General features: G+C 39.9%; 1 protein-coding gene across 1 annotated transcript in view; it reads left to right on the forward strand.

The window, feature by feature from the left end:
- Synpr (synaptoporin) overlaps positions 1 to 27,498 on the forward strand; it is a 272,123-nt gene that overhangs the window by 135,206 nt on the left and 109,419 nt on the right. The window contains exon 3 of the mRNA XM_048354876.1: positions 18,746 to 18,870. Coding sequence (XP_048210833.1) covers positions 18,746 to 18,870 — 125 coding nt within the window. The remainder of the gene's footprint in view (positions 1 to 18,745; positions 18,871 to 27,498) is intronic.

A 27,498-nucleotide genomic window follows, 5' to 3' on the forward strand; every position in this document is an offset into this window, starting at 1 on the left:
TGCTTTCCCTCCATCATTTCCCAGGAAACATAAACACATCAATGGATAAAAGCAGATGTAGCCTTGCCTTCTTTAACTTGAGAAAGTCTGACACCTTACATCTTTGTTCTGGCCTGTTTTCCTGGATGTTCATCAAAACAGCTTTTCTAATCCTTTCCCCACAAACCACAGGTTTTGTTAGGCATTTGGATTCCTTCCCAGCACCTGCCAGATTCAATGATGAGACTAAGTGGGATCAAAAGGAACTCAAGTCCCTCGACATTCGCACCCTGTGGCAAGGTCTGCTTGCCTTTGAATGCTTCAAGGTATGGATGAAGTTCAAGAGAAACAGAAAGCCTCTGGATCTGGCAAAAGATCTGGTCCGGGCTGGGGATATAGCCTAGTGGCAAGAGTGCCTGCCTCGGATACACAAGGCCCTAGGTTCGATTCCCCAGCACCACATATACAGAAAACGGCCAGAAGCGGCGCTGTGGCTCAAGTGGCAGAGTGCTAGCCTTGAGCAGGAAGAAGCCAGGGACAGTGCTCAGGCCCTGAGTCCAAGGCCCAGGACTGGCAAAAAAAAAAAAAAAAAAAAGATCTGGTCCAAGGTTCAACTCCCAGTGTGAGCACTTACTTACTGTACAGTGCTAGCAAAATGACCATGTTGTGGGCCTCAGTTTCTCTAACTGTGGAACAAAGTTAATAGCTATCTTGCGTGTGGTCAAGAAAGATGATTTGAGATGACGGATATAAAGTTTGGCATCCAGAGCCTGGCACATAGAGAATGATCATGAAACCTTGCTTATGATTGTATTTTTATTAGGAGAACCTTACCACTAATAACTGTCTAGTGATTCTAGATCAGATTTTGTGGGTAGATCCAAATCCTATATATTCTCATCCTCAAGCCTCATCTCACAGTTCTTCTTCCTCATAGCAGCTGCAGGAGCTTCTTTTCTTTCCTCACTCATGCCAAGTTCTAACTCTTTGCATTGCTAGCTCCTGCTCATATCTTTCAGGTCAGAGTGCTCTTTCTTCAAAGAAATGCCTCCTATTCATATTATCTGGGAAGACCCCACTGTTCTACAAACTATGTATCACTTGTGCCTTGATTGCCTATATGAGTTTTATATTTATTAGTTTGTTCAGCTATTGTGTGTCACTCTTACCAAGCTTTAAGCTCAAAGAGAGCAGTGGTTGTTACACACACACACACACACACACACACACACACACACACACAATCACTCTAAAAATACCCAGGACTTAGTATATAATAGTATATAATCAATATATATTTGCATCCACAAGACAGTATTTTTTATTTTAAGAAAAAGGTTCACTGACCTCTGGGGTAAAAAAATCATTGCAAACCAAATCACTCCAAGAAGCATCATATATCAAATAAAATTCTGAATTCAGTGGTGTAAGTTGATATTCATTAAACTTTAATTTAGGCTAGTGAGTTATATGTCATTTTCCCAGTACACAGGGCACCGGCTTCCTAAACATTGATAAACAGAGATCTTAGAAAAATGTTCTTTCTAAATTGTACATTGATATGTAATGAGCCAAGACTTATCTCTTTCAAATGATGATATCTCTTATATCTGTTATGACCAGAAAGAAATGAAAACATTAGGCTGGCAAATGATTCTTTGCATACTTGTGTGCGTTCATTAGAACATGCATTCCCAGCTAATCTCTTGGAAGGTTTTGTTGCTTGCAAGGGGCCTCCTGGGTCTTGCTTTCCGTTTCTGGTATGGGGAAATGGGCTGCTGTGTGGGACCAGATCCTGGGCTAGCAGGGGAAGGATGGAGATCAGATGTCACAGAAAGTTCACACCTTGGTTGCCTCTAACAGCGTCCCTTAGAGACCAGGTGATTGTATTAGTTACTGAGCTCACATATGTGCCAGTGGGTTTCCCAGAACACTCTGCTCTGCTGCCTTCTCCATCATCCAGGGAATGGTATTTAGATAAAGCATTTCTTTTTTTAACTGCGAAGCCGTTTGTAACTTACCTTTCCCATGACATGATTTTTATTTAGGTTAGCTCTCTTTTAAAAAGCCAGATGGCGCAGAAAAAGAAAAGAAAATGAAATGAAAAAGGAAAGAGAAAGACAAAGATGAAGAAAAAGGAAAGAAAAATCTAGATCCTGTGTTTTCCTAGTAGGTGGAGTTTGGGTGCAGTGGGGAAAATGTTTTTTTTTAAAGGAATTGGCTAGTGACATAATTCTAAAGGAAATGATTGATAATAATATTGCAGGGGGGGGATGGAATGCTTGGAATCAGAAACCTAAATGGGAGGTTAGCCCTGGGAAGTGTATGGAAAGTAGTAGTGCTACTCTGTAAGAGTGAAGGTCTTTCTGGGTTGGTTTGTTAGCTGCAAGGGATATCTGAATTCTCCATGTGAATTTTATTCGTAACTTTTACTGACACATATGAGTTATAAGGGATTCCACCATAGCATTCTCACACATGCATACAATGTATTCTGATCAGATTCACTATCCACAATCATTCTTTATCCCCCATGTGAAATTTTTTTTTTTTTTTTTTTTTTTTTTTTGGCCAGTCCTGGGCCTTGGACTCAGGGCCTGAGCACTGTCCCTGGCTTCTTCCCGCTCAAGGCTAGCACTCTGCCACTTGAGCCACAGCGCTGCTTCTGGCCGTTTTCTGTATATGTGGTGCTGGGGAATCGAACCTAGGGCCTCGTGTATCCGAGGCAGGCACTCTTGCCACTAGGCTATATCCCCAGCCCCCCCATGTGAAATTTTAAACATATGTGTAAAGGAGAAGTTTCCAGTAGACTAGATCTATAACTTGCCTTAGTGTCCCAAAGGGTAAATGGAGGCAAAACATCTCCATGTTTTACCCCATCAAGGCCTTGGAGGTGATCATTATCAAATTTTCCCCAAGCAAGTTCATTTTATTCCAATTTCTGAGATGAACACAGATGCTTTATTCTTCTAATTGTATTGTATTCTTCTAAACCTTTGTGGGTTTTGTAACTTATTTTGATCTGCTTCAATTCCGTTTCCCTTTTATCTCTTAGGTGAGTGCTTTTCCTATTCATCATGCTGGGGATGAAATACTGCTAAACTATACCTCTGCACTTGAATGCCTTTTAGCCAAGAACTAGTTCTTCTAGATTCTTACTTGAACAGTGTTTGTTGAGCCCCTCTGTCTATGTGATATAGACTTTGGAGTTTCACCTAGTTTAAAATGAGAGAATAAGTACATTTTCATTAATTTAACAAGTCCCTATTAAGATCCTGCTTTGAGCTAGATTAGAAGCTGTGCATTCTACCTACCCTGATGTTACTTCTTTCATTTTCATCTTTATTTATCTTCACCAGAGAATTTTCCTTCTGGTATTTCTCCTATTTTTAGCTTACCTCTGCTGCCTGTCTAACTGGTGGTTTGCTCTGGATTTATTTGCCTTTATTGAATAGACTAATTTTTAGAAATTCAATTTAGATACATATTCTGGGAGCTGTCAAACCAGGAGATGGCCCTGCAACTCAAGGGGCATCCAACCAAGTAAGGGAAATTCTGCAATGGCATTGTGACTTTTTGTGATCTTCATTTGTTCTATTTTTACTTAATGAAGTACATGACCCAACTTCCCATCCCAGTCCCTCATTGACCTAATCATCCCTGCCTACAGTCATTATTGAATCTTACTTCTTCATGTATGAAGTCTTTCTCTTCCATTTTATTCCTTTGCAAGGCATTACAACCTCCTCAGCCACATTTACTCTTCCTTCTTGTCTCTTAGAGGAGAGTTATAACACACATTCATTAAACACATTTTTTTTTTGAGCAACCATCCTTTGAAACTGCCCTTCTACTTCTGTTTCTATTCTCGCATCTTCCTGCAGCCTATGCTAGAATATGTTAGCCTTCTGTTAGGTTTATATCTCTGGTTTTGGCATAATTGTCTCTGGTTCTTACGAACAAAAATAATGAGTCTGATGGTATTTTAACCTTGTTAGATGTGTTAACAAGTGTTATAAATTTAGTTGAGGGATCAGGAGCTGAAATTTTGAACGTCCATTCCTTTCTCTTATGGAATACCAAGATGGATGAAGTGGATGGAATATTTATGTCTCCACCTATCATAATGGTCTATATGAACTCTGCTAATCAATGGTCCTCAGAAACTGAAACCAATATATTAAATCTTAAATAATTTGATGACTTTTATTGCCTCTTAGATTTAATCAATAGAAAGATGCTATTAAAAGATGTTGGTTACTTTTTCTCTTATTACATAGGAAATAATGTTCTGTACATGAAATGTACAGTCAATTAGGCTATAGTGATCTTTCAGCTCATTAAAACATAATGAGAAAAAGCTGCTGTCTCATAATGAGGCAGAACTAAATGGTCCTTGGAACAATCAATAAAAGATTATTAGGAAAGAAAATTTTTGTTAAAGAAAGGAGAATCTCTTTTCCTCTAAGTGCTTCAGTATTGTAATACTAGAACAAGTTTAGACTTCCGTGTTGTAAAAAATATCATTGGTATTTTGATTAGGATTACTTTAAAAATACAAGAGGCACTTTCATATATATCAAGTGAAAACCCTATATTGAATTTTCCATATGCATACGCACTCATTTATAGGTTATTTTATAATATGATTTCAATTTTCAAGGACTTTTAACGATGAATGCTTCAAAACATACAAAAAACACACAGTAAAACAAGTAAGACTCTAATTCCTCACTATCTACTTCCAACAATCAACTCATACCCAGTGTTGTTTGATTTACAGTCTCACCCTTACGCTCAGGCATATGTCATTTCTCTCTTAAATAAACTAGTATGTGCCTCTCAAAAGTGTCTAATACAAAAACATCACAGCCACATCACTTATAAAATAAGCAATAATTCAGTATCATCAGATTTCTAAGTATTTTACTTACTTTCCATTTTTTCTTTGTTTTCTAGTTTTAAAAAATCCATACCTTGTGATTGGTTGATACATCTGCCTCTTAAGATTTTCGAATCTATAATCTCCTTTTCTTCTCTTTTTCTCTGTGACTTTTTTCACCTCTCCCCTCATTTTTCACTTATATTGTTGTATTTTGCTCATAGACTTGAATAACAAGGAATTTTCCTCTGAAAAGTTTTTCAGAGCCTGGGTTTTGCTGATTTCATCCAGGTGATATTATTTTGCATAGTCTCACTCCTGATTTTATTTTTTTGTAAAGTGTCAATTGTGCCTAAATAATTGCTCAATTTCAAGATGTTTATTGTGTTGCCAATGTCTCAAAACAGTGTAGTCTTCCATTAGGAGTATATATCTAGTCCTCTCTCTTTTTGTGGTTATCGGTCATTACCTTAGTCATTAATTTATTATGGGTTGTATGTTAGTCAGCTATGGATGCTCTAACAAAATACCACTGATTGAGTGGCTAAAATAACGGAAATGGGTATCTTACATTACTGAGAAATAGGAAATCCAGTTCAAGGTGCCACTGGTATAAGATTTCATTCTGTGGCCTCCCGTGTCTCCCTTCCATGTGTGAAAGCCTTCTGTGAGCCCTCTAGTATCTTTTCTTTTCTCTAAAATTATATTTTATCTTAAGTAATGGTACAACTCAACTTACCACTCAACAAATCAGTTTATATGTACAATGCATCTTGATGGATGTCACCCCTTTCATCATTCTCCCCCATTCCTCCTAACCCATCCCCTCCACTACATTTTCTTAATCCATAGGACTTACATTGAATACTCTGATCAAATTCTCCCTCCTGCCTCTCTTCATTCATTTACCCTACCCACCCTTTGAGTTCCTCCCTCCTGCCACATCTTTCAAGTGCCAAGTTCCTGATATTCATTTTATTGTACTGTGAGTTCGTTTTTTCTAAAGAATTTCTGATATCTCTTCTTATGAGGACAACAATCTTATTTGACTTAAGGACACATGCATATGACTTTATTTACCCTTAATTTCTTCCTCAGGGTCCCCATCTCAAAATAGACATATTAGGCGTCAGAACTTCAACATGTGATTATTTTTTTGAGGGAGGCATGAATACTTAGTTCCTAACAGCTTTCAAAAGGGTGCTATTCTAATTCTATCCTTTCTTTTTCATTCTTAGCATGATGAGAATGTCTTCTCCTCTCCTCTTTGGTCTTCTACTGGTAGTATTATAGAAAATGCAGGATAAATGCTAGGTTCTTTAATGGTTTTCAAATAAATAAGCATATTTACTAGTCTCTTCTAATAGCTACTAAGTTGATTTTTTTGTTTCATTGTTCTTTTTAGCGTAGTTATAAACTCATGGATTTACATTGCCATTCTTAACTGTATGACCTTGGACAAATCACTTAATTCCCCATAGAACATGGGCTGCTTTCTCTGCAGTGGGAACCACGGTACATGCCTCACAGGGTTACAAGATTTCAGTGAAACAGTGTTTATAAAGCATTTCTGGATTCAATGGAGTAGTTTTGTGGTTATTTTATTTATTATGATTATATTAACTGTGATTATATACATAGTTATCACGATTCTTATAATTATAGAAGAAAACATTACTTGAGAATAGATACTTTGGCTGCTCCACTAAAACTTCATCTCTGGTATAGGGAATGACATCATAAGCCTACTTTTAGTTTCTTTCTTTTCCATTATACAATCATAATTATACCCTTTGGGAAGTTACCCATTGCTACAGGGGTTATCTGATGATCCTGCCTCATGTCTGAAAGCTTTGAAAACAGATTTACAGGTCAAAGAGCAGAATAGTCCAAGTAACTTCATAAACTCTGCAAGCATGAGGGGGAGAGAACTTGTCAGGTGTTCACAGGAGGTTAATACAGAAAGATGTTTTAATCTCTATGCGTGACTATTTGCATGTTTCAGAATTCTTGGGGCAATAAGTGAGCCTATGACTAATTCTAGGTTTCTACCTCTCAGCATAAGCTTAAATATAGTGTCTGTCTATATCTGTGGCCCATAATTGGTAAGCCTGGAATTGTATTTAAAACAGCAACCACGTGCAAAAATCAACTGCCACTGTCTGTTAATGGAACCCTGTGCTCTCATTAAGATAAAGTTGGGCTTAACAAAATGAGGAAGGCTGAAACTTTTCTGCTTAATCACTCTTCCTGTCCACTGGATAGTTGTTAATTGAATGCATACAATTGATTATGGATCAATAGGGATTTTTTTGTTCCAAAATGAGTCTATGATATTCTAAATCGCTTCATGGGTATAAATAAATACAACTCCAGATGATGAAATATTTAAATGTTAAGGAAGTCATCCAAATGCTTGACTTCAACCAGAACTGAATCTCAACTGTAATTTTATGGGCATGATGATCTGGAGCTTAGTCAAAAAATTAAATAAGAGAAAGAGAGGAAGGGTGTGGCTCCTCATCCAAAATGTTGAAAAACACACATGCAACATCACCATGATGGCATAGCTCCTGGCAAGAAATATTTTGTGTTAGTACATCCAAATGCACTTGCTAACCTGCAGAACAATGGTGATGTACCAGAAGTTTATCTTGTTCCTTTTCTTAGCAGACAAAACTATGAAAATGAACACATCCATCATCATTTTTTTTTTCTTCACTAAGGCACAGGTAGGGGAGGCATACTGATCTGCTTTAATAAATACTTGTGTTTGGGAAAAGAGCAGGCTAACATGACCCATATCTGTTATTCTACTTATTTGGGAGGCAGAAAGATAAGATCAGAAATGAACTTTGAAACCAGTCTGGGCAAAAACATGTTAGCGAGGATGCATTTCAACAAATAAGCTGGGAATCATAGCACACATCAATAATTCAAGCTACAGTGGTAGGAGAATTTCATTCCAAGGCCAGCCTGGGCAGAGAAAAGCAAGAGACTGAAAAAAAAAAAAAAAAAAGCAAGTGGGGCTGATAGAGCATTTGTCTAGCAAGCATGAGGCCCTGAGTTCAAGCCCCAGGATGGCCTTCTCCCAACAGCAGCTGATTCATAGCTCTGAAGACCGAAAGATAAAACAACCCAGGACCTATAAGAACCCTGTACACCCCAATGACTGTGTCACATCACATATGACATCCTGTTAGTACATTATTTATATGAATGCAGATTGTCTTTTACAAAACTTCCATACATCTATGTTATTTGGAAATTCACTTTTTTGGAGGTGTTTTGTTTTCTTTTCAGAAGATTATGAAGAGCTTCTGACTTTCTATTATGCTGTTCATTTCTCATAACTATGGCATGATATGCCACTGACTGAATGTTTCTTGTTTATTTAACTACTCTATATTTATAGGCATGAAGATTACTTCCAAACTGCCTTTACTCTTTCAATCATTTATTTTAAAGATGTGTGTCAAGTGTTATGTGGGAGAACAAAATTTATTCACAAGCACATATTTAAGCTGGAATCCATAGATGGGAGTTGAATGTACAGACCACATATAGGCTCCAAACCCTATTGGCATGGCCAGGTACCGAATGGGCTTGACCATGCTGGCCTGACTTCATGACATGTCCTGGGTACTTGTTTTTGCTTCAGCTCCATTTCACCAAACAGTCCCAGTGTCAGACAGTGCAGACTGACTGACTCTACAACCATGCCTAGAACACTACCCCTTGCCTTTATCCCCTGTAGAATATTCACTTCCCAGCCAAAGGTGCTTATGAACCAAGCAGCTATTTTGTGTCTATGAGGCAAAAAGGCACTCATGCCAAGAGATGCGGACCCAAACATCGGTAATATCTATAAACATTGGAATTCCTGTTAAATACAAAAAAAATGAATTGTTTAAAACCGTATGGATCAAGATTTCTGTCACCTACAGGCAAACATTTTGCCAACTGATCTCCAGGCTACAGACTTAAAGAAATTAAAAGAGGAGCTTCATTGCCATATAAACAATATAGAGTTAGTTCTCCTGTAGGGTCTAGTTGGAATTTCTCAGCTGATGCCTGGCTGCTTTGTCATAGAGATCACACACAGACCCCAAGGTGTCTAGCAGGCCACACTGCCCTGTTTTTAGCAGAATAAAATGAAACATGGAAGACATCAGAGCCATGTAAGAACATGGATAGCTCTGTACAACAGAGAAGGAAAAAATACTGCTCTATTAGGCAAAGCTCTATAACAATAGTTTCCAGTGTCCTCAAGTTAAATTCTGTCACATATGACAGAGCTAGAAAAAGAAATCATATAGCTCCATAGGACAAAGCTTTCTCCACCGCCCCCCCCCCCCATCCCTGCCTGGAGTTTGGACTCAGGGCCTGAGTATTGTCCTTGATGTCTTTTTTTTTTTTTAACCACAGCACCACTTCCAGCTTTTTCAATGTATGTGGTACTGAGGAATTGAACCCAGGGCTTCATGCATGCAAGGCAAGCACTCTATCCCTAAGCCACATTTCCAGTCCAGGGCAAAGCTCTGTAACAGTAGTTTCCCATGCCCTGAAGTTAAATATAATTCTACTGTCAGGGACAACTTGCAGATTTTATAGATACATGGGATCCCACTTAAGGCTTTTCAGAGAGTCACAGAAGTCTCCTGGGTGAAATATTTTCCATGCATGTACTAAACATCAACTGATAGCAGAAAAGGTGGTTGTCCGTTTCCATAGGGAGAAAAAAAATCAAGTCATCAGAAGGAGACCTTAAGGATTAAGCAAAGCTTCATAGAAATGGCAGAGTGAATTGAGAGTCCTCCTTGTCCTGGGGGACGGTGGGGGGGGGGGGTTGTGGAGTGGGGAGGGGCTTCCTGTGTGTCAGATGGAGTGTGAGAGAAGCCAGGGTTTATTAAAAGCAAACAAACAAACAAAAACTCTCTCTGCATTGGAAAATATGTCAGCAGGCCGTACTTCTCACTTTTGCAGCATTAGTGTGGAAGTGATTGGCACCTATAAATGACAATGTTCCAGAAATGCTCTTCAAATGGCTCATCAGCCCAACACAAACCACAAAAAGAACAAGGACTAGAGGGGCTGTGTGGAGGGGGTGGAGGGGGAGGGTTTGGGCCTCTTGAATCCATAGACTGTTGAGAGGCTTAGCTGCTTGAAGGTAAGAAAGCCAACGCCCCCGGCTGTGGGAGCCTGGCAGTTAGGAGGAGGGACTTGTCAAGTATAATTGGCATAATCTACTCACAGCAGGCTTTTCAAATATTCCTCTCACACCAGACTCCAGCTCTGATTTCTCTTCCCCGGGGATTGTGATGCTGGGGAGCGAAGGCTCAAGTTGCTGAGGCAAAAAGACATTCATGTGGATGGTGGAGGCTTTCTCTCACAGAAGCACCATGGATTCCTGAACAGTGGCGTGAGAGAGAATCTCTCTGCAATCCATATTTCTGCATATTTGACACACTTTCTAGGGTGTCCTCCAGATGAGAGATACCTTCCCCCCCTTGTCCCAGCCTAGAGAGAGATGGCAAAAGAGAATACAGACTGTAGAAGAAGGCAGCTCTGAGTTCAAACCACAACTACTCCACTTATGGATAGACCACCTGCCCTTTGCTCATGCTGTGGGATCTACTTTCTTGTCTGTAAAATAATGGGTTAGTTTTTTCCTTTACTGAGTGTTGAGATCATTCACTCAGCTAATGTAAATAATGCACTTGTCGAAGAATGCAGAGAACCACCTGTGCTTATGTTATGATTAGCATTGTCATCCTTATTCACTTGATAAAATTTATGAGCCACCTACAGTGTTTCAGCACGGTGAGGAAGGCACGGTTCTGTTGGCAAAGCATTTCCAGATTGTTGGTGGAAGTAAGACATATTTCCATATTTCCATATTCTGGCCTCTCACCCTATCTTGTTTCAATCCACACATTTAAGCCCATATGGCCTTGAATGCTGAAAACATAGTTCCCTGGTAAGACGCAGGACTCTCCACATTGACAAGCTGATGTTGAGCTTCATAGATCACAGGTTACAGATGAAAGCACATAGCTCTATCCCCACAGCACAAGTGTAGCCAAGGGCTGTACACAAATGAAGAGGTGTGGCTGAATATGGGACATAGGGCACAGGTTTGGGGCCTCAGCTACATCTTTCCTGACACACTTCTACCTGCTTCTTGAACTGAATCACCTCCTTCTTCCTGTCTTAGGGTGTTTTTCCCAGTTGTTACCAGCAGCTGGTCCAAATGTGCCTTACTTGGACATCTTCGACTTGCTGCCCCTGTCAAACACTTTTTCCACATTCTTACACAAATAAATCAGGCATGCTTCCTGGTTTTTTTTTTGCTTGGTCCTCAGCTCCCCTGCATAGCTATGACCCCTTGTCTCTCCTTCAGATGTACTTCCCCCTAAGCCACTAAAGTTACTGTCACCAGAGCAAAGCACTGTCACAGGCCTGTCCATATCCTCAACGACATATTACACTCACTTACTATGGGGCAGGGAGAGATGCGTTTTGAAACATTAAATTTGTTTGTTGGTTAATGGGTTTAATTTGCTTAGCTAATGAACACTTAGGGAACACATCCTTCATGCCAAGTACTATGCCAGGTGGTAGAGATTCAGCAGTAAACACAAACTAATAGACCACCTTTCTTCGCAGAACTGGGAAATAAAAAACAAAAACAAGCTGATAAATAATGACACACAAATACAGCTTTACAAAATGCCTGCTTGTGTTGAAAAAAAAATGGTTAGGCACTGACGGCTCACACTTGTAATTCTAACTACTCAAGAGGCTGAGATCTGGGGATTACAACTCAAAGTAAATTTGAGGAGGAGACGTCATGGGATTCTTTCTTATCTCTAACCATGAGTTGGTATTGTGACTCAAATGGTGGAGTCCTTAGCCTTAGTCACAACAGGCTCAGGGATAGCACTCAGACCTTGAGTTCAAGCCTCAGGACTGGCACAAAAAATAAAATAAGTTAAATGGGATAGTGAGTCCAGGTGGGGGAACATTGGGGTGAGGAAGTCTAGTTTTGAGGGTGCACAGACTATCTACAAATGCAGAACTATGAAAGGAGTCCTCTATGCAGAGGAGGTGGGCAAGGAGGTCCTAGGTGAAGATCATACAGTCAGTCACAGGTCCTACAGCTTGGTGGTGCTCAGAAAGTCAGAACAGAGATCACTTGCTGTAGAAAGGCATAACACAGGATATAGAGTTGCTCATTGGTATAGTCCTGGATTCAACCCCAGTACCTGAAGGTTCACAGAGGCTTGCCTTTTAGTGTGGGAGGAAGTGATGGCAGCAAGGAGTGTGGAAGAAAGGAAGAAAGCCAAAGGGAATTTGAATAGCAGGCAGCTGTTCCAGGGAAACTGGCCTAATTCTCTTGGGTGCCTCAATGTGATTCTTAAACATACCCCAACATTGCCCTGCAGAGACACAAAAACGTTGAAGTTCTTATCTACCAGTTCCCAAAGTTAGCTGAAAGTTGCCAGGGAACTGATTCTAAGTGACTCCCGCCTGGCTCTTCTAAATGATATAGCCAAACACCATCCTTCGCTGGTATTGGGCTTGAAAACTCGGAAACTGGGCATAGTCCCCAAGCTTTTTCACTCAAGGCCTTTGCTCTACTACTTGAGCTCCACTTCTGGGATTTTTTGCTAGTTCATTGGAGATCAGAGTCTCAGAGACTTTCCTGTTCCAGTTAGCTTTGAACTGTGGTCCTCGGGTCCCAGATTTCTGAGCAGCTAGGATGATAGGTGTGAGCCATCAGCACCCAGTACATTCCTGCTTCTTGAGGAAAACCTTAGCTGAGGGACTCGGGTGTGGGAGAAGGAAGCCTTTGCTTCCTACAGCTGCAGGTGACCCAGAAGGTAGGCCCTACTACTACAACAACAAACTGTGTTAAGTGAATGAGTACTTGAGTGGAAAAATGAATGGAAGAATAAACAATGGGAAGAAGCTCACAGGCAGTGAAGTTTTTATGCCATAGGAGTCCTGTGGTGGCCAGAGTATGCTCGAGTACTTCTGATGTCAATCCAAGATCAGAGGGGTTGTATTGGTAGGTTGGAATTCCTGGTGGAAATGTTTGTGCTACAGAAATTGGCTTTATCCCCCAGATATTGGGTTGTTGGTGAAATGAATATCACTCCCAGCTCCCAAGTTTCCAGTCCCCTTTCTATCCATCCTCTTCCTCTCATAAGTTTCCTTCTGGGTTTATGTATTAAGCTTTGAGAAATGCCTCCTCCCTGACTTCATTACAGACCAAGGATCTCTCCAAGAGCCATTAATCAGCTTATTTCCTGTCCTCCTCCAAACTACCGCTTTCCACTGTGACTTGCAAATTAACCAAGAGGATTAATAGCATCTTTCATTGATATTCTGTGTTTGGCTCAGTTATTTCCAAGGTGGAAGCTGCTTGCCTTCTTTCCAGGAGAAACCATGACTGTCATGAACTGTGCTACAATACCATTCCTGCTCTGGGTGATAATGATTTACAGATTCTTGCTAAAACAGTCTTATTCCCTTTTTCCTGAATGTATTCCTAATTGGGCTACAACAAAGCAACTCCCTCTTGGCTAATTTTGTCCATTTCAAGAGTAATTTCTTTGTTGTTGTGAAGAACAGAGCCATGGATCATCCATGACAGTGTGTGAAATGAAAGTTCACTGTAGGATATTTATTTCGGTCTCCTGGACTCAGGGGAGGTGAATGACCGGGCCAGTGGTTTTGATGTTAATTATCCTAGAATGTGCTGGAAAGTTAGTTTTCTGCCTTGTTTGAGGAAAATTGAGAACTTGAGGCAGGATAGGGACATGGAGTTTTTAGAATTCCACTTGAACAGGGAAATGAACTTTTCTCTGGCAAAAGCCTAGAAAGGTGGGTTCGTAAATTGTATTACTGGAGAGAAGGCATGTGACAAATCTGCAAAGCCTAGAATTTGGAGGAAATAACACACTGTGTGCATGCACGCACATGCACACACATACACACACAGTGTGTCTTCATATATATCTCTGATCAAGTTGCTTATATTCACTGGTGAATCAGCCTTAGCTGAAGATCTTTCACCATGGTTCCAATCTCATGCCTTTTTCCAACTCCACCCTATCTACTGTGACCTTTCTCCCACCTGTGACCCACTTTCAGTTCAGTTTTTGTATCTCGAACTAACTGAACAATAGAACGTTTATCTCTCCTATCTTTCAGAAGGGGATAGTGTCTGTTGTCTGAGTTGGTATTAGCCTAGTAAGCCTAAGCACCTAAAAAATACACAAGCCTTCCTCTTAGTATTGTTAATACTAATAGGCTGTCATCGGATTGGTGGCAAGTGAAGGAGAGGTCTGTTTCTTAATGATGTCTTCCAAGGCTCTTTCTTAATTCTGAATTAATTAATTCCTGAATTCTCTCTGTTCTCTAACAGAGAGAAAGGGGATAAAGCACCTGTTTTGCTTTGGTAGTGAGCTAGTAGGTATGTGTTTATGAGACCATTTGGGGAAAGAGAGTTTTGACTCACTAATGACCTGTGGCATGTTTCTTTTTTTTGAATTGCCAGTCCTGGGGCTTGAACTCAGGGTCTGGGCACTGTCCCTGGCTTCATTTTGCCCAAGGCTAGCATTCTGCCACTTGAGTCACAGTGTCATTTCTGGCTTTTTCTGTGTATGTGGTACTGAGGAATCAAACCCAGGGCTTCGTGCATGCTAGGCAAGCACTCTAACACTATGCAACATTTCCAGCCCCCTGTGGCTCATTTCTAAGTAAAGAAGCCTGGACTAGGCTGCAGTTGTAACTCAGTGGTAGAGTGCCTGCCTAATGTGTGCAAGGCCTATAGTTCCATCTCAACACCACAAGAAAACAAAATAAGACCAAAATAAAATGACAAGACCATTTGACAATCGACTCTACTCATATGGGGTGGGAAGAGTTCCTGCGATTGTAGAGCTAATTGAAACACTGCCAAGAATCTAGAGCGCAGGCTCCTCCCAACTCTGTTATTGGTAGGCTGAGTTGGGGCAAGTGATTTTCCTTTCTTGCTGCAGCTTGTCTGACAGTGTAGTATTAATAGCAAGAGTTGGAGTAATAACCATAGTATAAGAAGAATGAAAAATAAGCAATGAACAAGCAAATATTTTAATGTTTTTTGAGGGCTATGAGGCTGATACTTTATATGTGTTCTCTCAGCTGTATGGACAGCAATCATGTAAGTTATATTCTGTTTCTCGTGCATCCTTTCACCATCAAACTGCCATTTTCTCTTCCCCAGCCTTAACTTCTGGTGTAGGACAGCTCTCCTCCCAAACATCTGACATATTTTGTAATTATTTTACATGTAGCTTCTTTGTGGTCCATCTCACTCTGCTAACATTAAGGTCCATGATAGGCAGTGACCTTTTCAGGCTTGTCTTTTCTTTGACATTCTTACCTTTCTGTACCTCAAAAGCTGGTTCATAAGAAGTAGTAGCCCAACTACTATAAATCAATCAGTGAGAGAATCTGAATTTAGGAGATGTGGGGATGAGCTTTGGAGAAGTGGAATTATTTTTCCAGTGTCACACAGCTAGGCATTGTGATCAAATTCAGATCTTCCTAACTAGAGCTACAGCTCTGTTCTACCACCGAAGGTGAAATGGTTGGGTTGTACACTGGAAGCAGAGGATCTCCACCATTTCCTCCCACTTATCATTTCTCCATATCACCAAAAGGAATCTCCACCATCCGCCCTACCTTCCAAGAGCCTGCAGTCTCCTCTTCCCACTGTGTCTTGATGTATCCCAATTATGGGCCCAGGCCCCTGGCTGATACACACTGAAGGAGTTAAATTAACTCTCCCAAATATGAAGCTAACCATCCCTGTAATATGTTATTCACTCAGCAGGATCCTACTCTTCCGGTTTCTTACAGACATTATCTGTTTAAATCCTCCCCAAACCCATGTGAATTTGGTATCAGGCACGCAGTATGATTTCCCTTTAATCAGTGAGAACCATGGACAGAAAAAAAAAAAGGAACCAGAAAGCCACAGGTACATGTATCAACAAATGTACAATGTCTTGTGTTTTCAGAGCTCAGTAAAGGCTAAATGAAATATCAGTATGTATGGTTTCGATGGTCTGACTCCTCCTTTCCCTGCATCTAACATTTTGAACTAGTTAAATGCATAATTATCATTCTATCTGAAATTTATTGATGGTGGTATTAATAATGCCTTACTGCATAAAAAGCACCATGATATAAAATGAAAAGCCATTATAGCTGTTAAACACTGAAATTAACAGATTTAGTTTTATGCCCTTGTACTTTAACTTGCTACATTTTAATGTCCTAAAGACATTAAATAGCTGCATATTTTAATGCAACTATTTGGAGGTGATTGTACTCTCCTACCATATCTTTAATATAAAAATAGAACATTTCAGAAACATGCATACCTTATAAAACTACTGTCACAAGAAGATGGGATCATACATGTTAAGTATTTTACAGATAAAGAAAGAAAGGGCTGTCTATAGGGGCTTTGAATGCCATTACTATTCTTTCTTGTAGAAGAAGGCTTACCAAAACCTTGACATGAAAGAAGGGCAAGAGCTGGGATATCCAATAATATACAATGAGAAGTACATTTGAACCTGGAATAATTCAAATCCCTTTCTCCCTCATTAAACAATTTGAATAATTTCTTTTTTAATCTTGTGGATACTAAGAACTGACAGAAAGAGAATATTTAAGCCACAAGAAGTAAGTAAACCCATCCCGAAGCATTCAGTTCTGCATTGTGTGCCACTTCCGGATCTGGGGGAGGAGAGGTTTGTTGCAGTGTCTCAGGGCTTGTCAGCCCTGCCAGTCAGGCCAACTAGAAAGAAAAGCAGAGCCTAATAGCCATGGTTTGGGTTGTTTTTTATTACTTAGATATTGTTTCAGTGGGACTAAGAGTCACGCAGATTTAGCTAGGAATTAAGTCTAAATTTCCAACCTTACAGCTTGGAAGATTTGATCCCAAAGTATACTACTTATACTAATAATATTTGTTAACGTTTATTGAGTGTTTATACTGTGTCACCCTTGCTAACACATCCATGCATCTTTCTCTTTCAATAGCAAATATATTGCTTGGTTGACTTGTTTCCATTTAAAAAAAACCTGAATATTAAAATGAATAAAACTGCCATGAATATACAGAACAGGTCCACAAAACATTGTTTACCATGAGAAGGTTTTATGTTTCCATCATTGTTAGCCAGTCTTTTACCATTCACAGTCAATAGTCAATTAAGGAAACAAAACCTTGTGGTGTTTTGTTTTGTTTTGTTTATACTGGCTAAGGCTGCAGGTGTTAGAGAAAATATTGCTTTCACCGTTGAACTGTCTGGACAGGGTAATCTTGTCAGTGCCAGAAGCCTTCTTCCCCACAGCCATGGTCTGTCACAAATAGCAAAATAGCCCACAAGAGTTATTGTTATGTTATTTTGTTGATAAAGAAAATAAGGACTTGGGGACACTAAACAATTTTCCCAAGGACAGGTATCAGAGCCCATGGACTTGACCCCTACACAATAACTCCTCTCGCTATGTACAGAGTGTCCTGCATGGATTCAGACTCCAAAATTACCATAAATTTGAATATGGCAGTATGTGTTAGAGTTAAGTACATTCGGTCAACTTGCTTTAGACATAAGCAAGAAAGTCTCTGGCTAAACTATGAAGCAGGCTTTCCTGACTTCCTTTTTTTTTTTTTTTTTTTTTTTGCCAGTTTTGGGGCTTGGAGCTAGGCCCTGAGCACTGCCCCTGGCTTCTTTTTGCTCAAGGCTAGCACTTTACCTCTTGAGGCACAGTTCCACTTCTGGCTTTTTGTTTATGTGGTGTTGAGGAATCGAACCCAGGGCTTCATGCATGCTAGATAAGCATTCTACCACTAAGCCACATTCCCAGCTCCTGACTTCCATTCTTTCTGTACATCTCCTCAGAGTTTTGGTGCCCACTTCCCCAGACATTTGTGTTTTCCACCAGGATCAAGAATGGCATTAACTGGCAACCACCAAAGCTTTTAAGAGTTGACTTGGAAACAGCAACTGAAATGAGAGGTCATCACCTACGGGAGCTTGAGGCTAAAATAGACTGAGATCATGTACTCTAAAGCAAAACTTCCTAGATATCAACCCTCTTCTCCAACCCTTTGTCTCTAGAAATCTCTGGCCTTGCCTAGTTAAAAAAGCAATCTAGGGCTGGGAATATGGCCTAGTGGCAAGAGTACTTGCCTCATATACATGAAGCCCTGGGTTCGATTCCTCAGCACCACATATATAGAAAATGGCCAGAAGTGGCACTGTGGCTCAAGTGGCAGAGTGCTTGAGCAAAAAGAAGCCAGGGACAGTGCACAGGCCCTGAGTTCAAGGCCCACGACTGGCAAAAAAAATAAACAAACAAATACATTTTTTAAAAAAGCAATCTATAATTTCCAAAGATAAATAACATTTGTTGCAAAATGGACAGCCATGCCAAAAGGAAAAAGCACAAGGATACACCTTGAATCCTTCCTGCTTAAGAGATCCATGAGCATTGATGCATCTGGAATCCAAGTCGGTATGAGATGACATGGCTACGTCTAATGGCACAGGAGATGACATACTCAAACACAATCATTTTGTCAATGCCTTGACAGATTCTCTAAGAAAGAGTTCTCTCGCTCTCTGAAATGTTCTTTAGACTTTCAGTCTCCACCCATCCATCCTCCTAGCTTTCATCCTCCAGCCTGAACCAAATATCATAACTTACAGAAGACCACACCTCCCCCAACCCAGACATTATGTTCCTAGATCTCATAGAGGAACTTTACACTAATGGCTGTCTTCCCTTTGCTTTCTCTGCTCTCTGCAGCTTTTTGCAATCTTTGCATTTGCAACATGCGGTGGCTATTCTGGAGGCCTGCGGCTGAGTGTGGACTGCGTCAACAAGACAGAAAGTAACCTCAGCATCGACATCGCATTTGCTTACCCATTCAGGTAGGAAGCAGCAGTCTGACCTCCCTTGCTCACAAAGAGGCGGCTTTCTTCCTTCTGTGGTTTCTCAAAGAAAAAAACTATATGTTCTCCTTGGGACTTATGGGTCAAAAAAAATTCTGCTTCAACCCACAAAATGCCTAAACTATATCCACTCATCATCTCTGGAGCATTTGCCTGTTGTACATTCAAAGCAGAATTGATGCCTGCAAAACAACAAACAAACAAAAACAGCCTCAAATCTATCACCCAGTAGTGGAGACAGTGAACACAAAGAGATTACAGTTTGGTACTTTCTTCCTTGCCATGCCTTTACTCCAACCTTAAGGTCTCTCACAATCTCTCTAGATTTGTGGGTCATCTATGATTTTATACTGACTATGCAATTCTGGCTGAAAATATTAGCACCTAATTTATCTCCATGTTTCCTACCTTATATTATGCTTAGCTCTTTACCGTTTCAATCTAAATTATTGCAATGATCCTTTGAGACAGAGTATAATAACCATTGCCATTTATAAATGAGAAAACATAGATGCTGATAACCTTTATCCCACCTTCCCCCAACCAGCCAGAGTTGAAGTTTGGGCCCACTTAGCCTAAGTAAAGAGTTCACTTATTTCTCTATACTAGTAGTGCTATACTAAACTTACTAGAAAGAACTTTTCCAATTCCTTTGTAAATTCAGTATGAAAAAAATAATACCTTGATCTGTTTCTGTGCCCTGCATCTATAAAATGATGACTAAGTGCTCATGAGGCTTTACTCCGTGGTTCTCATTCACATGCCTGACATACATTAATTGAGCTCAACTTTAAAATAGTTTCTTTTAAACTTCCAAATAATTGGTGTCAAAAAGCTAGTGTGATTCAGAAAAAGATAGTTTTTAGTAACTTACTAGCCTGTACCCCTCTTCACTTCCCCTTATCCCTGGAGTAGCTCTGGGTCCATGACTATAGCAGGGAAAGGAAAAATCAACCCCTATAAACTTTTCTTTAAACCAATACAATGTTTTCCAAAAACACCTACAGAACTGTCACTAGAAAGAAGAGGAAGGAGGAAGGGGAAAAAAAGAAGGAAGGGAAGGAGAGAAAAAGGAAGAGAAGCTGGGAGGAAGAACTTCAAAATATAATTAAATACATTCAAGAAATACTTCTTAACAAGCCCCATGACTAACAAAAACAAACAACAAAAAAGAAATACTTCTTACCACTTTTTAATGCACAGTTTCGATCACCAAGGGAGACATAGATTTCCCAGTATAGTTGCCCGCAGAAACTCTTTCACTGAGTATCACAGAGGATTTGTGCATCATGGAAATCATCAACATATTGGTCTAGTGGGTGTATCCTAATGTAAACCAGGTGCTTCCTTTCACAGGTGGCAAAAAGTTGTAGGGAAGAGGCAGTTACAGTTACATTCTGAGTCCTTTTGAATATCAGCACCGACAACATTTAAACACCTTTGCTTAAGAAGTCTCCTAACTAGTAAAAGAATACGAAGCTCAAAACTATTAAGCAGGACACCCTGGAATCTGGCTACTCTGTGCTGATGGAAATGAGTGTGAAGGTTTTTAGCACTTCTGAATGCTGTGGATAAACCCATGGCTTCTAAAGGAGAGTGGACAAGCCAATCCCTACCCACCAATCATATGCATGGTGTAGCATTGATGCTAAGAACTGACAGCAGCCAGACAACGGGGCCAGAATGCTTACATTAGTAACATTAGTCATGAAGTCACCATGCCCACATTGCTTCTACAGTGATTTTCTCACTACAGATAGTAGAACCGGGTAACTCCAAGATCAGTCCTTTGCAATTTGAAGAGCAGCAGGTCACTAAATAGTGCATTATTAGAGCACAGGACTGCTAGTTGTTCCCACAGACTGGAAGAGAATAGTCAAGAGAACTATTGTATTAAGAACTATTGAATTAGGTAGGAACCAGTGCCTGAGCCAGAGTGGACATAGACATCAGATTAATATTTAATTTCATATACTCTAAGAGTATAACTTGCAATGGACTCTGCAAGCAGTGTTCAGCACTGAGCTTCCCCATTTTCTTCCCAAGTCCTATAGTTGACCTAGAATTGGAGAGTTCAGATAAAAATATTTGCTGCCATTGTAAGAATAGAAGCTTCTCATTTGAAAGGTTTTTTACGCAGGTCCTAAAACAAAGACGCTCAACCATTGTTTCTGAAGTAGCAGAGCTTTTCTTCTAAACACGATCTTGCTCAGGAGCTCCATATATAAAGCAGTTATGAGTCACTGGGAACACTGAAGCAGGGGAGGGAGGGAGCTTAGGGCATCATTCACTGGCAAAGTACAGCTTCTGTAATACCTCCTTTAATTCTAGCTCTCCTAGGAGCAATTTTAAAATTCACTCTTCCCTAGGGGGGAGAGAGAGACAGACAGACAGAGAGAGAGAGAGGCCTTTTGTCACTGTGCTTACACTTCTGTATACCATTTACTGTGTAGAGTTAAGGAATCAGGCCTCGCCTCCCTCCTCCCCCATAACACCATGTACCTTTGTCCAAGTGATATTGGAGTGAGCAAGATGCTATTGCTGTAACTCTTGAAAAAGTTATTTTCAACCATGAGCCATGGTGGCTCATGTCTATAATACTAGCTACTCACGAGGCTGAGGTCTGAGGATAGTGGTTTGAAGCCAGCCCAGGCAGACAAATCCCTGTGACTGTTATAGCCAATTAACTGGCACCAAGTTGGAACTGGAGGCATAGTTCAAGTGGCAGAGTGCTAGCTGTGAGCAAGAAAGCCAAGCTGGATATTAAGGTCCTGAGCTGAAGCCCTGAGTAGTAGCACAAGAACAAAACAAAAAAAAGTTACTTTCTCCTAAAACTTTGCAAGCCAATGGCAATGATTCCATCATGATCCTAGAAATGAATTAAAAGCTTACAGTTTTTTTTTAAACTATTCAGTTTATTGCAAACACGAGGAAGTCAAATGCCAAGGCATAGGAGCAAAAGTAGTTATTTATTTAATGAATTAAAGGCAGCTACTTAACTGCTCATCGCATAGATATTTCACAATGTAAGATTATATAAACCAGGAAATTCTAGATAGCATAGAATACTCTAGTGCTGCTTCTAGTAAATACAACAAAATGTGTATCTCCGTTACACCACATGTGTGTAATTTTTACTCATATCAGAAAGAATTGCCATTCAGAAATATATCATTGTAGTAGAGAAATAAAACAGTTGTCATGTGACCTTTCTTTTGATTTGTGATTAAACTGGGTAAGTGGTGCTTAACTGTCTTTCTGATCTACTACAATGAAATACCTTGGTATAAAACTTGCTTCCTAATTGGGAGGAGGGTGGTTCCAGACTTCTTTTATACACTGAGATATAAGTTAACATTTCTCATTTTAAAGTACTTACTATATTTGTAGAGAGCCGATTTGAAGATTATCAATACTTTACTAATACATGACTAATGGTAGAGGAGGTCACAGTTAAGCATTTTAAGGGCTAGGATCAATTAGTCCATTTTGGTAGAGCCATAAAATAAAATGGCAGGTAGACATTTAAAATCTTGAGTAATATTTAAAATCTGTGGAGAGCTTCCTATATAGAATGCAACATGACTGAAGCTCATTTTATACTAGCTGACTGCAATAACAACTACCTCTGCCATCCACTTGTTCTGTCCCTTCACCATTTGTGCCTATGCTTCTGAGTGGTAGCCCGGGAGACCAGTGCCTTTTTCTAGCCAAAAGAACTTGCCTGGTTAATAGGAAGCATGGGAAAAAAAATTGCTAGGAAGTTAGTGTTCCCCTGAGCAACCTTTGTTCAAAGACAATGGGAATTCTGCCCCTCGTGTGGTACAAGTCAGGGCCTGTTCCACATCACTTCTCAGAGGTACCCAGCAGGACAGCTCCACCCAGTGTGGGTACCTGATCATTAGCACAGTATATATTCTCCCCTTTGCCCTCTTAGTGTTTAGGGATGAATCCTCCAAGAATAAGTTGTATTCAAATCCTGATCTCAGGGCACTGCTGGGGATTATTAGCATCAATAAAGAAAAAGAGATGAGTCTCGATGTATTAGTTCATTCATTGGCCAAGTAATTGAGTAGATCTCTACTTACTCTCTAAATCGTTATGTGTAATATTCACACAATAAACTCATGCTTAGTTGGAATAGGTCATATCCAGAAATCACCCCAGTGAGTTTAAGTTTAGGTCTCATATGTGAAGCCACATTTTTTTTTCTGCCTTTATGTTATATTCACACACATGCACATACATCTTTCCCAATTGGCAATATTCTCCTTTTCAAGTTGCTTGATTCCAGACATATGGAGCTATTCTGTGTGAACTTCAATAGGAGATGTGTCTAAGAAATAGTCTGTATTTAAGTCACTCCATTCCAAATGTATTCTCTGCTGCTGGTAAACCATACAACTTTCTTCATAGGGTAACTATAAGCTTTACTTCGAAACAAAGTTACCCATACTACAAAAGTTACATTATATCATGGCAATTACATAAAAACTTCAGTATCTGATTCTTGAAGGTAAGATTGTAAATAAATTGGATATACATTTTATATCCTTCCACATTTCCAGATTTTCTAGAATAAGCTTTTGTGCATTGTTACACTATCTATCTACTGAAACAATGTAGTGTAGTTTGGACTCTTGAGACAGTTTACCTGGGTTCACATCCCACTTAGATTATTAACTGTATGATGTTGAAAACATTATTTTCATTTCTGTTCCTTGCCCTCAATGAATTAGCTCTTTCAAAATCAGCCAGATGAACTATAGTACATTTGCAAAATGCTTAATACAAGGTCTGATATTCAACAAGTTTTCATGGGTTGTTGTTTTTTCTTTCATAATCAAGTATGAGTAATGAATAATAGAAAGCCAAACTGGTTAATTAGCACAAATATCCTTGAGGCAACCAATGATTCATTGATTATATTTTACACGAAATCAGAACTTTTTCAGCCTTCTATCTACAGGCAAAGGTATAACTATTTTAATATCTCACATTAAATGACTTCATTTTAACACTTTAAAATTTATTTAGGTTGCCCTAAGAGTTATCATCATCAGAACTTTTTTTCCCATCAACCCTAGAGGACACTCTGAAGACCCTTTCCCACAGTGAGGGAATCGAATAGCCTGATGTGATCTTTGGGAAGGGCTTCTGTGTTACTGGTGGGAGAAATAGACTGAGAATTCAAGGAGGGTTGTTCATGTTAGGGGAAACAAAGATGGCCACTAGCTGAAGGAGAAGCACCAGTTGCCTCCTCACGGTGCTAACCACTGGCTATAGGTCACCCAGTCCTCCTGGGAACATTGGGATGATTACAAGTCAATTCAGGGAAGCTGTGTAATTTGCTCTCTCTGCCAGGGCAGGGGCAAGAGAAGCATTTTTCCCTAAGCTTCACACTCAATATCATTAGTGCTAAACAATTGGAGGAAATTTGAACCAATTTGAGGAAAATAGAAAAAAAATAAGGTTTGCAATATTGTTATATCTTGCATTCAGGAAATGCTGTGATTGCAATTATACTTCAGTGTTCATTTACTATTTCTCATTACCCATTATGACCCAAAAAAGAGAGCAGGGTCACATTTTAATGTTAAGTGTTAAACTCATTTTGGGGTACAATGAGATCCAGGGTAGTAAAAAATTGAAGAGATTTGAAAGTGATGTGGCCCAAAGGCAAATCCCTAGTCAAATCTCTGGCTTCAAGCCCACGCTCTGCCACCTAGTGGAAGGGCAAGTTATAGCTTCCCATTCTGGATATGAGAGAACAGAAGTGACGCTTGCTGGGCCCATAATTGCCCAGAGGCTCAGACAAACTTGTTAAAACAAAATAACAATAGAATTTTCCTCATTGCCTGGCAGTGACAGTTCAATTAGAAAAATACAAGTTAATTGCATGACATACATCAAGTGGTCCCTGGATTGTGTTGCTGTTGTTATTATTACTGACATCCAGCGCACAGAATTAGCACTAGAGTTCAGCTGCAGATCAAGGACAAGTCCTATTTTACAATAAGGAGAGAAATTGACATTTATAGAGAATGTTGGTAGGGAACCACAGAAAGTGGTACAAATATGTACAATGGCTGTTAGTGTGAAATTAGTTTCATATATATATATACATATATATATATAGAGAGAGAGAGAGAGAGAAGTGAATATGCCAAGGTAGAGTGACTCAAGGTCCTTCTCCCCTCCAACCTCCCACCAGAGTTCCCCACTGGTTGGCACAAGTGGGAGCCAGTCACTCAGAAAGGAATTGGCCCTCATATGTAAGGCAGATCAGAAGAAGAACAGGGATGTGAGAACAAGCAGGCAAGGCCAGTTCTGAACTCTGTCTGAATCTCAGTTTATCAGTGAGAACAGTGGATTGAAATCTTCAGAGAGAACTAGTGGAGGTATGGCTCAAGTGCAGAATGCTAGTCTTCAGTGAGGAAGCTGAAAGTAAGCAAGAGCACAAGGCCCTGAGTTCGACCTCCAATACTGTCAGAGAGAGGAAGTGGGAAGTGAGGGAGGTAAGTAAGGAGAGAGGAGAGAGGGAGAGAGATAAACAAAGAATTAATTTGAATCAGGAGTTGAGTGTGGTGATGCAAGTGTTCTTGTATTCCCAACTACTACTCATCAGGTAGGAGAATCAAGATCCAAGGCTGAACTAGGAAAAAGCAAGAGACCCCACCTAAAAAAAAAATTATGACAGCAAAATGATCACATGTGGCTCAAGTAGTAGAGAGCTTACCTCACAATCTGAAGGTCCTGAGTTCAGACACCAGTGCAATCCAAACCAGAGAGAATTCAACCTCTGAGTTAGATAAGAGTAGAATGAATGTGACCTTGGCCAGGAATGCTAGTAGAGCTCCAGCTACTAGCACTTCAGAAAGTGCAAAGGAAATGTCAAAACTCAAGAAAAAAAACACACAAAACTTCATATAAGGCCAGTTTTGCCTTTTTTTTTTCTTGAAAGTTTCTTCCAGCCTCAAAAGTGCTCGCTCTGATGCCCTATTTTGGTAAAATCAGAACAGGTTTTTAAAGATCAGGATTGGAGCATTTGTTGAAAAATGATTGTGAGTTATGTAATCAAAGCTGTTGTTTCTGTGGCACACCCATCGGGAGGTGACAAGTGGCAGAAATTACATCAGTGTGTGCTGGCTGGGCTCTTCATGTAGTTCCGCATCTTACTGTGCCCAATTCTGACAAAAGGTAGAGGGGAATACGGTAGAAAGAATTCCATTACCTGCAGAAAGCTTTATACCCTGGAAGAACACAAATATGGCTTCCTTTAAGTTGTAAAAATAAATTTGAGTCCTTCCTTACATCTTTTCCTTTTCTTCCCTTGAGAAAGACAGAGAGAGACTTTGTTGCTAATAAAGGAACAAAGGAAGTCATCTTTGTTGCAGCTTGGGGGTGTCAGAAGTTCTGTTCACCCTTATCTGTGTGTGGAGATATGCACCTTGAAAATATTAGGGTGTCTGCTGCACAGGCCCATGAGCCGCCATCTCTGCTTCTGAAAAGACAGGAGATGTTAGAACATTGTTCACATCCCCTCAAGCAAGTGGCAGCAAGCCAGAAAGCACCTTTGATGAGGTCAAGCTGGTGTCAATTGAATGGTGGAGACCTATGATCCCCCTTCTTCTCTAGCCCCAAACTATTCCTGACAGAGTGACATTTTATGAGGCATGAGTTGAATTGGCTTTCCAAGGACCCAGGGTCAAAGGAAGAGAAGGCAAATACTCAAGGTGATTGTCCTTCAGATGCTTGGCTGGGATGTAGAAACACCAGGGCTGCAGGGTCCTTACACAACTGGAGGGCAGGGATTCGCGTGCCTAATTGCTCTCCCAGGACTCCACAGTGGGAAGTCAGTGCTCCTGAACTTTAGACTCACCTCAATCTAAGGCTCCATAGTTGCAATGTATCCTGCAGGATACGGGTTAAAAATGGAGAGTCCATGATTCTACCATAGGTGTGGCTAATCAGCATCCTGTGGGTGAGGTCTAGGACTGACATTTTAATAGACCTCAAGTAATTCTAAACGTGCTGAAAGTGGAAAATTACTGACTTAACTAGGATTAGGCAGAGCTTTAATTTGTTATAATCTGATACTTTATGGCTTAATACTGATGGATCATTTTAAGAAAATAATTGGGCTTACAGTTGAAGTGAACACTCACCTTATTATTTATACTTCACATGATAAAATAAAAGTCCTAGCTATTGAATTACCTGGACCAACTGCAAATGAGGGAAAGTCAGAAAGAGTGGAAATGGTAAACCCTTCACTTCATGCACATCTGTATTCATGAGTGTAAGTTCCTATCATATGTTAGTAACATAGTTATTGACAATTTATAATGAACACCACTTGATTGCCACAAGAACACTGTGGAAGAGTCAGAAACAGTTTATTTTTATGCACCTTTTCATAGATCGAGGCACAGACACTTAAACTTTATTTGTACCCACACAGCTAGTAAATAAAAAACTTGGAAACCTGTACAGATTTTCTACTCTCCATAGGCATCTAAATGGAGTTGTTTACCGTAGTGTCAAATTCTTTTCTGACAACATGTAATAAAGCTGAAGATGCAAATGATAATGAAGGTGAATCAT

The sequence above is a fragment of the Perognathus longimembris genome, chromosome 10 (assembly GCF_023159225.1).
Source record: "Perognathus longimembris pacificus isolate PPM17 chromosome 10, ASM2315922v1, whole genome shotgun sequence".
NCBI classification, from domain to species: Eukaryota; Metazoa; Chordata; class Mammalia; order Rodentia; family Heteromyidae; genus Perognathus; species Perognathus longimembris.